Source organism: Megalops cyprinoides, chromosome 25, assembly GCF_013368585.1.
Source record: "Megalops cyprinoides isolate fMegCyp1 chromosome 25, fMegCyp1.pri, whole genome shotgun sequence".
NCBI classification, from domain to species: domain Eukaryota; kingdom Metazoa; phylum Chordata; class Actinopteri; order Elopiformes; family Megalopidae; genus Megalops; species Megalops cyprinoides.
In genome coordinates this window covers 20,007,589-20,019,565 of record NC_050607.1, presented here as the reverse complement: position 1 = coordinate 20,019,565, position 11,977 = coordinate 20,007,589, and the positions used below count along the sequence as shown (strand labels likewise).

Below are 11,977 nucleotides of genomic sequence, written 5' to 3'. Positions count from 1 at the left end.
TGTCTAAAAAGGAACTAGATTCCATCTAGCAATATCTGCTTTTATTTTGGTATTCAGAGTATTATAATTTATAGAATTAAGTTTATCTAAGTCTTTAGGTAAATATACTCCTAGGTATTTCATTGAATTTGCCTGCCAGTCAAATTTATACTGTTTTCTAATGTCATGTGAAGGATCATAGTTGTAGGAGAGTACTTGTGTTTTTTGTATATTCATTTTGTAGCCTGAAAAAGATCCAAAAGTTTGAAGTGATGTCATCAGTGAGGGAAGGGAAGAGGAAGGGTCACTTAAATAAATCAATACATCACCTGCAAAAAGGGAGATTTTGTGTTCAGTATCCGCTATGCTTATACCTTTTATGTTGTTATTCTGTTTGACCCATTGGCTTAGTGGCTCAATATACAGAGCAAAAAGCAGGGGTGACAAAGGACACCCCTGCCTCGTGCCTCTTTCTAAAGTAAAGGCATTTGACAAGTTACCATTAATTTTAATTCTGGCTGAGGGTTTATCATATATACATTCAACAGCTTTAATAAAGTCATTATGAAACCCAAATTTTTTCAAAACACTAAATAAATAAGACCAACTAACCGAAGCAAAGGCTTTCTCAGCATCTAAACCCAATATGACTGCCTTAATTTTATATTTTTGTATGTGTCTCATAATATGTAGAGTCTGACGTACATTATCCTGTTTGCCTTTCTTTAATAAAGCCTGTTTGATCATGGGATATGAGCTCTGGCAGCAGAGTTTCCATCCTCCTTGCCATTATAGAAGTGTACAATTATAATCAACATTAAGAACTGATATAGGTCTATATGAGGCACACTCACATTTGTCCTTCCCCTCCTTTGGGATTACCAAGGAGAACCACCGATCTTAGCCTACCAAAATTTTATATGACGACATCCCTACACCTAGCTTTTATAATAACATCCTGTATACCAAAATGTTTATCTCACCTGTACTCTTTGCGTGGAGAAGTGCCTCAGGTTGTAAACAGGAGCAGAGAAACGTTTGCCTGGTTGAGAGCCTCGGCGAAATAGCGTGCAGACCTCTTCCTCCGTAGTTTGGTGTGCACTGGAACTTGCCATTGAGCCAAAAGAGAAAGATCTCCTGCCGCTCCTGTGGCATGCTGCAGCAAGGGTTTCTATGAAAGCTTCGCTGGTTAAGAGATTATTTACTATTTCTCTAGCTCTTTGGGCCATCTCTTCACCAATTCCCTGTGAAATTTGGCTCCCCTACTTGAAAGGTCCTAATACCAAGAAAATAAGGAAGGAAGTTAAAATTATTGCCAAATTTAAATTATTTAACGTTTTTGTTTGATTATCCTTGATTGTACTGTAAAGATGTACCTATGAAGAAAAAAAAAAGAAATTACTCAAAAAAGAAAATCGACTGTCTTGTGATATAAACTAACTTTTGTATATCCAGAGTTACCTTTATGTATTTAGGAGTAATATTTATATATTCAGGAATTATATTTATATATTCAGAGTTACATTTATATATTTGGGAATTTAATTTTTATATTTATGAGTTATATTTATATATTCAGGGCTTCTTAGTGTGAAAACAAACAAACCAAACAATTTTCACAGTTCAAAACATGTTATTTTTTTATTTTTAACAGACTTAACAATGGTGTCATTAATTTGGAAAGCAATGTTCCTCAACAGCATAGATATTTTTGCGTGCCAAATTTTCAAGACTGTATTCAAACTATTTACATTGACATTTTGTGTATTCATTTTTAAAAACTATGTACAGCATATATGTATTTACATTACTTTTGCTGGTTCGCGTGCGTTCTCTCAGAGCAGCTTGCGTTCTGACGCGCTGCGCGCTGGGCAGTAGTGACGCGTGTGAGCCTGGTCGCCGGTGGCCCCGCAGATCGGGCACACGTACTTCCTCAGGATGGGGCAGACGACCTTGCCGAACTTGGTCTTTAGCCGGTGGGAGCGGCACACCTCCGGTGTCTCGCCGTTTTGCGCGCAGAAGGCGCAGCCGCTGTCCTCCGCCGCCCGGCCGCCCGTGTCCGAGGTGCTGCTGCTGGAGGAGCTCGGGCTGAGAGACCCGGAGGCGCGCTGCTGCTGCCTCTGATACGGCTGCTGCTGCCTCTGCTGGCCTGGCTGGTGACGCTCAGGACCGCCGGGGTCTGCCCAACTGCTCAGGCTGCACAGTTGCTCCATCAGAGGCGCCAGCTGCATGTAGTCGCGCCACATGTCGAAGTGCCGACTACGGCTAAGGGCGTTCTCCTCTTTACCGGACCCGCTCTGCATGTTTGGCTTGTTTCAGTTGTACCCCTTCCTACCCATTGTGACTATTTATACCAGGTTATGGTATAAATGTACATGTAAAATGTATCAGTTCAGTGGGATGATTGGCGTGTTTACAAGTTTAATTGTCCCTCTCTAACCCTCTTTAATGGCCAAATTAATGCCAGTAAAACACACATTGCCATTTACGTCATAGTACCAGTTTACAAAGTCTGAGTCTATATTGTTAAATGTATTTGAGCAACTAAAAATATGACTGTGTTAGGAAAAAAGAAAATCATTTGTTGTAATACAGGCATTCCCCTTGTTACGAACGAAATCCGTAGGTAAGTCGGAACAGGTACATATAGGTTCTTATTTAACGTCAATTAGTCAAATGTTTGTCTTATAGTATATAGTATATATTTTACTTTTCTATGCATATAAAATACTTAACAAACACTTCCAAATACACTAAAACATCTTAAACATAATGATAATAATTGTTCCGATCGTTGATCGACTGTAGCCTAACGCTTTTCCAATGACCAATGGTGTTTCACCTCTTTCCGATCGCTTTAGTATTTCCACTTTATTTTCAATAGTGAACGTTTTCCTTTTCTTACATCTTCACTGCAATGATGTGTAATATTCAACAAACAGTAAATCACTGCAAGCAAATAACACAGCAGCCAAAGAACACAATTTTCAGCATTTTTTCATGATTGACGAAGAAGCAGACATTTAATTTCCCCATCCTATTAACATCATGTTGTTAGAACAGTAGTGACAAGTGAAAATTAATGACACCAAAAACAGGGCCAACTGCAAGCATGAAGGAACTGCAGCAGTAAAAGTCAAACTACAGTTTAAAGGTTTAAACTGTTTAAAGGTCATCACATATGAGGGTGCTGTCAAGCAAAATGTCTATGGGGTGCATTTCAGACATCCACGATGTCGAGACTGAGTAACGGGAACATTGTATCCACTCTGTCTCCATCGATCTCTGTCTGGCTTCTCTCTTTTTTTTGGACAGCCCAAAATTTGTGTCCTCAGGTTGCCCTTGCGACCTCTGCATACACAGTAGCCATGTCGTGGTCCTTGCAGGCAGTAGTGTACTGGCCATCGGGCATACCGGGACAAATCCCGGTGGACCGTAAAAAAATCCATAAAGTTTTTACCGGCTCTGTCTATCTCTTTGCCGGCCCTCTCTGTGTGCCTATCATCTGATGAAATGGTTAAATTGGGAGGACGGAGAAATTAACGTTTATTTCAATAACAAGATCGGCCTAATTTCGTGAATACTTTCACTGTTAAGGCATGTTGCACAGCGGTTTTCAATGGCACACGTTCGTATGTAATTCTTTACTTTGACACTGACAAAGTCACGTCAGGATTAGTTCAAACAGAGCTTATAGTTGCGTGAGTTTACCAACAACGCGCTCATCTAACCTAAGTAAAATATTGCATTGTCACCACTGCTTTTTAAAATTAACGCTAAATAAAACGAGACAAGTTTTTAATATTAGCTGTGTGCTGTTATCAAGGCAAGCAGTTGGCTACCTAGCGGGTTGAAGGGAACTTCAGGACCGCTGATGTCCAAGTTACCTAGCTAGCTGCATTAAATACTAATGCTAGCTAGCTAAATGCATTAAATAGGCCACTAAAACTTGCTACGTGACGTATATTCAGAAGAATATAATCGTTTTTGTAGACAGAACTTGAGAATCGTACCTAAATATACCCCTGCTTGCAGGGAGTAGAAGATCAGTATAGACACCACCATATAGCAGGTAACCAAAGGTGCGCCATCACGCCATTGCATGTACAGAACAGGTAAAACCAAGAGGCCACGGATCAACGCCGTATTTAAATGTGTCATTTTAATGCAGTGGTCAGCACCGTTAATGTAGATCACTTTATTTTGAGAAACACAGATTGAAACATAATTTTGTGTAATTGCTTATGTCAATTTGTAACCACATGGGTGCATGGGAATGTATAGTTATTCCATTTGCTTAATGGATGTACTGGTTTCTGTTTCTCTGTTAGAACACAGGGCAGGGTTAAGGGCTAAAGACCATGACTCTACATGCATAAATGGATAGCACCACAAAATGCATGTACAGAAGATTTAAAACCACAAAGTCACAATGTCACCACACATCGTAGTGCCCCCAACACTCTTTAGAAACACCAGCAGGCATCAGCTGAAACATGTGGACCAAAGATCTCTCTCACTTGTTTTAAACGTAAAACATGATCTGCAGCTTTAAAAAGGTGTAAAACCATTATGGTATCTCACCTTGCTGAAGCCTCAATGGTGACAAAACATATTTTTCTGAAATGGATTTGGAAATAAGATAATTAAAACATTGGGCAGTCTGTTTCAACAGCTCATGACAAAAGAAGACATTGCATGGAAATATGTGACCAATGTCGAGCCTATACTTTGTTTAAATGTAAATGCTTTTGTGAAATATATTTATCATTTAAAGAGAATCTGCTGCTAAATATCTTTTTATGGGTTAATTTATTTTCATGTAAGTGTAGAACCACAACTGACTGGTCAGGTAAAGTCATGTAACACCCTCCTCTTCTTCAGGAAACTCTTCAGGAGTTACTTTTAAGAAATGGTCTTATCCATGAGGTACTGATGTCATCTTATATATAACAAGTCCATTTGAGGCAACACCAGAAAATGACAAAATGTTGTGTACTGTTTCAGAACTGCTAGTGGGAGCTGAAGTTCTGACCTAGAGGTTTGCAATATGTTGTGCACTTCATATCCCATCAGCCACTCTGTGAGTAACTGAATGAATGTTTGAATGAAGTTTTTTATATACTTGTTGTCAAAACTCAACAAAATAAAACAGTTATTTTTATTACTTTAATTGTTCACAGTCTGACAGTGAACGATGGCATTGTTCAACTTGTGTGAGTTGCTACTACAAACCCAACTTGGAAAAAATTGGGATGGTATGGAAAATGCAAATAAAAAAGAAAGCAGTGATTTCTAAATTTACTTTGACTTGTATTTCATTGCAGACAGTATGAACACAAGATATTTCATGTTTTGTCCGGTCAACTTCATTTCATTTGTAAATATACACCCATTCCTGCCATTCAGGTCTGCAACACATTCCGAAAAAAGTTGGGACAGGGGCAATTTAGGGCTAGTAATGAGGTAAAATAATTAAATAATGATGTTATTTGAAACAGGTGATGTTAACAGGTGATTGCAATCATGATTTGGTACAAAAGCAGCATCCAGGAAAGGCCTAGTCCTTTAGGAGCAAAGATGGGCCGAGGATCGCGAGTTTGCCAACAAATGTGTGAGAAAATTATTGAAAGGTTTAAAAACAATGTTCCTCAAAGAAAGATGGGAGGGGATTTGGATATTTCACCCTCTACGGTGCATAACATAATTAAAAGATTCAAGGGATCTAAAGGAATTTCAGTGCTTAAAGGGCAAGGGCGCAAGCCTAAGCTGAATAACTGTGATCTCTGATCCCTCAGACGGCACTGCATTGAAAACCGTCATTCATCTGTAAGCGATATAGCCACATGGACTCAGGATTACTTTGGCAAATCGTACACTACAATACTACAATAGGAAGCACTACAATACGTAGTTACATCCACAAATGTCAGTTAAAACTTTACTGTGCCAAAAGGAAGCCTTATGTTAACCATGTCCAGAAGCTCCGTCGACTTCTCTGGACTTGGAGGCATCTGGGATGGACCATCACACAGTGGAAACGTGTATTGTGGTCAGACGAATCAGTATTTCAGGTCTTGTTTGGAAGAAATGGACACTGTGTACTCTGGACCAAAGAAGAAAAGGAGCATCCAGATTGTTACCAGCAACAAGGCCTAAAGCCAGGGTCTGTGATGGTATGGGGTTGTGTCTGTGACCTTTTCAAAGGTAACTTACACTTCTGTGATGGCAGAAAGGCCGAAAAGTACATAGAGATTTTGGAGCAACATATGCTGCCTTTAAGACGCCATCTTTTCCAGGGACACCCATGCATATTTCAATAAGACAATGCAAAACCGCATTCTGCACACTAGCATAGTGGTTAAGGAGCAGGACTTGTAACCGAAAGGTTGCTGGTTCGATCCCCGCTGGGACACTGCTGCTGTACCCTTGGGCAAGGTACTTAACCCACAATTGCCTCAGTAAATATCCAGCTGTATAAATGGATAACATTGTAAAGAACTGTAACCTATGTAAGTCGCTTTGGATAAAAGCGTCTGCTAAATGAATAAATGTAAATGTAAATGCACACATTACAAAGGCATGGCTGCAGAAGAAGAGGGTGCGGGTGCTGGACTGGCCTGCCTGCAGTCCCGACCTGTCCCCAATAGAGAATGTGGGCGCATTTTGAAACGCAAAATGCAACAATGAAGACCCCATACTGTTGCACACCTTAAGAGTTGTTTGCAGGAAGAATGGGACAATATTATACCTGAAACGCTATATCACTGGGTTTCTTCAGTTGTCTTTTGAGTGTTGTGAAAAGGAATGGAAATATTACAAAGTGGTAAATGCTTTACTGTCCCAACTTTTTCTGAAATATGTTGCAAGAATCAAAATTGAAATGTGTTTATTTTGAAAAAACAATAAAATTCGTGACGTAAAACATCAAATAATGTGCTGTTGTATTGTTTTCAATGTAATACAGGTCAAAGGTAATTTACAAATCACTGTTTTCAGTTTTAATTTTAACATACCATCCCAACTTTTTCTGATTTGGGGTTGTAGTTTACATTAAACGTTAAATTCAATGCCACAGCACAAACAGTGGCACACAGTTGTTAAAGAATTTCATTTAAGCTTTGAATGGATTCTCTAGATATATGTATCAGAATAAAAGTCATTTGGAAGGCAAAACCCAAAAACCAACAATACAGATAATCAGCTGAAGCACTAGAATGTGATGACAGTGAAGCGGAAGGGTGAAAAGGGTAAAAAAAAAAATTTCTCTCTAGCTGTTTCCAATGTAACACATGCTGTCTGGTGTCTAGAAGGATTGATACACTGATTAGACTGTCTGCTCTGTTGCCTCCGGGTGAAAAGGTACTTGCTGTAGTAAAGAGGATAGAGTGCCCAGTGAGGTAATGACACCAACACCCTATTCACCATCGCGCCCTCCAAATCCAAATGCTATAGGCATAATCATTTTGATACTCTAATCACATAATTACATGTCTTTATGTACGTATGACATATGGATCGTATATCCATCACACTTCATGCCTATGAGGGTGATTCTCCTGTAAACTGCTGTACATGCTGCACACATTTTGTTGATCACAGCTGTCTTTATGGAAATTCTGTTGGGGGGATTTGTGGTGGTCAACAACCTCAGCCCACGGTATGACCCCTTTCTCACACTCCAAACCAAAGAGATGTACTGCTACGCCCTCATCCACAGCAATGCCTCTTGGTGTATTAAAATTAATTTCTACTGCGTTAAATAATACATAGTGACCAAAGAAAAGCAGGTTTTCTGTAAACTGCCAGTGTTTCCTGCAGGACCAAAGCAAAAATCAATGTGCAAGTAGGGTTATAAGAAAAACAAAAATGCCAAGCTGGAAATGCATGTTGGACACAAGCAGAACACAACAGCATTTTCCTGCACATGAAGGTTTATTTATTCCACCAACAGCTACCACAACAAACAATGGAAGCACAATGAGGATGAACAAAATAGCCAGGTAGCTTGTAGGCTTTGACAGATTGTGCTAGCACAATTTTTGGCATAATTCATCACAACAAGCACAATTTTCATGATTTTTCCAGAAAAAAAGCACTGCCGGCATAATTAGCATTTTTTGCTTGTTTTGGAGTGCAAAATAAGTCATTTTTTGATTATGCAATCAGTTTTGAACATGAGTTCAATGTTTATATACAAGCACCTTTTTCTTACAGAAAGAGTTAGTGGCCAGGCAAGGGCTGAAATAACCTGAGACTTGTTGCACAAATTTACTCTTGTTTCCCATTAAGTGACTGTTTGTTTTACAAAACGAGAGGGTCCACGTCTCTGCCTTCAAAACACCTTCAGGGTGGGGGCTGCACTTTTAAGGGAAACTCAAGTATTTCCTCACATCCTCTGACTGGCTAGCTGGATACCTCCAGGTCGATATGGGCCCATGCCCCATGCAATGAGAGGCAGTCCACACATTCATGTGTAGAACCAACAGTGTTTTCTTTTTATGGAACAGTGTGATTGCAGAGCAACGCACACACACAGTGATTTGTCAATACAGCTGGCTTAGTTACATGTGGCCATATTGCAGTAGGAGAAGGGCATGGTGCTAAACATTGGTAAACAGGATCCAGCCTGACCTGTAGGGGAACGTCACTGTCACACTGTGTGTGTGTATGTATGTGTATGTGTGTGTGTGTGTGTGTGTATGTGTGTGCACATGCATATGTTTGTATGTGTGTGTGTGCATGCATAGGTGTGTGTGTAATGTATTTGTATGCATGTGTGTTTGAAGTACATACCCAGGTTGTGTGTGTGTGCTTTCTCCTGACCCTCCAGATTGAGCAGACTATAGCCTGTCCACAGAGTGGCCATGTTTAGTGGACACACAGGAGTTTTCTCTGACTGACTGTGCATGACTACCAGGAAGCCACAGTGATACGGCCCATCAGAACCTGGATATCCTCGGTCACCCTCTGGACCAGACGGACCTGAGAAGTAGGGACAACTCACTAAGTGACTGACAGCAAAGCGCAGAAAATGCACTGGTATTCACACTGTGAGGTGTGGGAGAATGGCCATGAACAGTAATGGCGATCAATGAATTTTAAGAATGTTTTTATAATACGATATCAACATCAATAACAACATTCAGAATGTCTGTGCACCACTGATTTGGAAAGTCAGACAGACTAGGAAAGACTGATAAACTGAGAGATTTAGAGAGGCTTGAATGAACGCCAGTGAAGGAAGGTCTACGACTGCCTGGGTATAAGGAAACTAAGAAATAAAATCTCATATGTGTCCACCAAACATACCAACTTTGAACTTAGTAAATGTAAAACAACAAACTGCCCAGTATCTGGCTGTTGAAATAGTTATTTGGGGTACTTTCAAGTGCTTTAAAATCGACTATAGTGGTCATGAGAGTGCAGAGGAATATGATCATTGTTTACATCATAACTGTTTTCATGCAATGTTCAGTTCCGTCGCTGTATCATAATGAAAATGTAAAATCAGCATGAAGTGCCATATTTATATACTGTATATCTGCCCGATGACCAGTTCTTCTTTCATTGCCAACACTCTCTACCTATATAAGACCAAACATGGTCAAGTGTTAACAGTAATATAATGATGCCTTTTTACGCGTCACTTTAATGACGTGCAAATCAGGAGTGGTAGCTTTTACTACTTGTCACTGTTATTCATTTTACATGGCAAAGCGAAAGCAAAATTTCCAGCATCTACTTTTACTGTATGCATGAATAGACAAAATATGTGTTGCGATCAAGTTTAGCATCACAGTAAACCTATGTATGTACCTGCCAGTGTTCAAAGTACAAAGTATTCAGATGAAACACGTCCATGAGAAAATGTATTGGAATTCTAGGAATGACTCTGCTGGTTCCATGGCAATATAGTTATAGCCCTATTGCTGGAAGTGGAGTTACCTTGTGGTCCAGGAAAACCTCTTTCTCCAGGGGTTCCATAGTCTCCTGGTGATCCAGGCTTTCCCGCAGGCCCGTCTGGTCCTGGGAACCCAATCGTCCCCGTCATACCCTTTCACCCTGGGACTGCACAGGTACACACACAAAGTGTGTAAATATAACGCAGAAATATAAGACAAGACATTTGTGAGACAACACGTGCATGCACAAGCATGCACACACAAGCGCCTTTCCGACATAATCACTAGCTCTGGTGCTCACCGATTCTATCTCAGCACAAGCCCGTACTGCTAGGCCGCAGTCTTCCACGGTCTCCAGGCCCACCAGGCTATCCAGAGGGCCTTTGGTGACCAGCCAGGCCTTGGAGGGGACGGTCACGATACACATCGTCACCCTTCTCACCTTTTTGGACCTGTAGGGGAACAGAGGGGAGAGGGAGTGAGAGGGAGAGTGGAAAGGGGTACAGGTGAGCGAGATGGAAGGTGACAAGACATGACAGGTGAAAAAGTCGAGTGCTGTTCTGCACAAAGCGGAGAGGCAGACACACTGCTTAGACACATCCTCATACACACACACAAACACACAAACACATATACACACAGTGACTCACACTCACTCACCTGGTAGCCCAGGTGGACCAGGGAAACCGGCATCCCCACGAGGCCCAAATATGGTGTCTGTGCAGTCTCTGCCTGCCTCCCCAGGATGACCAGGCGGTCCCTGCAAGCCTGCAGAGAGACCACAGTGAATGCCGATACAGACCACAAAGAATCTTTAGAGACCATGAGCCAATTGCACCTGGGACATCTGTATGCCTGATTTGTAACTAAACACCAGTTCCAAACCAAAATAACCTTACCATGTCCAGTGTATGTAGTATGCATTCATGCAAATAAATGTAAAATCAGTCATCAAAACGTTTGCCACGGCTGTAGTTTTTATTAACAAATACAGTGCAGGAATAACTTCACTTCCTGTTACCACAGAGGACACTGTTAACATCCTGTGTCTGCTCTTTACTGGTCACAGAGCCTGTGCTCTAGCTTGGCAGAAAGAATGCCATGAACTCAAGTGGTGCATGCGGTGAAAACATTTCTCTGACATACAACAGAGCTTTATGTCAGATGTAACATGCACACATTGAATGACATAACATTTCCGATTTACACATTAAGTCAAGCATACAGTCAGCTGGTGCAACCTTAACTGTGGAGAGCTGGCAATCACACACTGATGACCATAATGCCTGATTAGCTGACACTTCTCTGTCATATTAAACCTCATTGCCATCGAATTCTCAGCACAGTTGACACACAATTATTTGAAGAAGCTGTGAGGACATCACTCACCTTTTTAAATACGAAATGGGCTACAATGCCATAACTTTTCTTCACTACCCAACAAGTAGTCGTTAGTGGATAAAGAAGTAGTTACTTTAATAATTAATAAAGTAGTAGTTACTTTATTACCCACTAAAATAACTAAACAAAACTTATCACAAAAAGTGGGTGGTGTAGGTGCTTACTCTTCAAATAACCAATGTCAGCTATGCTAGGGATGCCATGGGGCTGGGGTCTGTCTGATGCAATTCATAGTGATGAGTCTTCTGTAGTCGTGTCCTGCAACTCAGGGTCGCAATTTTTCGTTTCCACTTTGGAATCAGAAAAAATTTTACATAGTTTCTCTGTGTGGTGGGTGGAGTTGTCTGGCCTCAGATTTCACAATGGCATCCACATGTCCCACAATACCTGAACAGGAGTATTCATACTCATATTGTCTGCAGAATCACAAAGTCTCTAGAATATGATGTATAAAAAGTGCTGTATGCCAGTTCATTTTTCAGCAGAGCCCTTGTCATATCAAAAGTGTTGCGCTAGTTGTTAACATGGTTCAATCATGTCAATATATCCCAGTAGAATGTGAGTTGTATTAACAAAATTCAAGAACTGAATTTTAAAACCAAAAACACATTCACAATTTCAATATCACTTACCTTGTGACTTGAATTTCAGGATAGTAAATTGAATTACAGGTACTGAAATTCACATTTAAC

The 11,977-nt window shown here is 40.5% G+C and overlaps 1 protein-coding gene across 1 annotated transcript; it reads right to left on the bottom strand.

Annotated features, from left to right (window-relative positions):
• Positions 1-1,814: 1,814 nt before the first annotated feature.
• On the bottom strand, positions 1,815-2,282 carry LOC118771743 (nanos homolog 2-like). The gene has a single exon (XM_036519749.1). It carries the CDS (start codon positions 2,280-2,282, stop codon positions 1,815-1,817), a length of 468 nt encoding a protein of 155 aa, XP_036375642.1.
• Between the last annotated feature and the right edge of the window lie 9,695 nt (positions 2,283-11,977).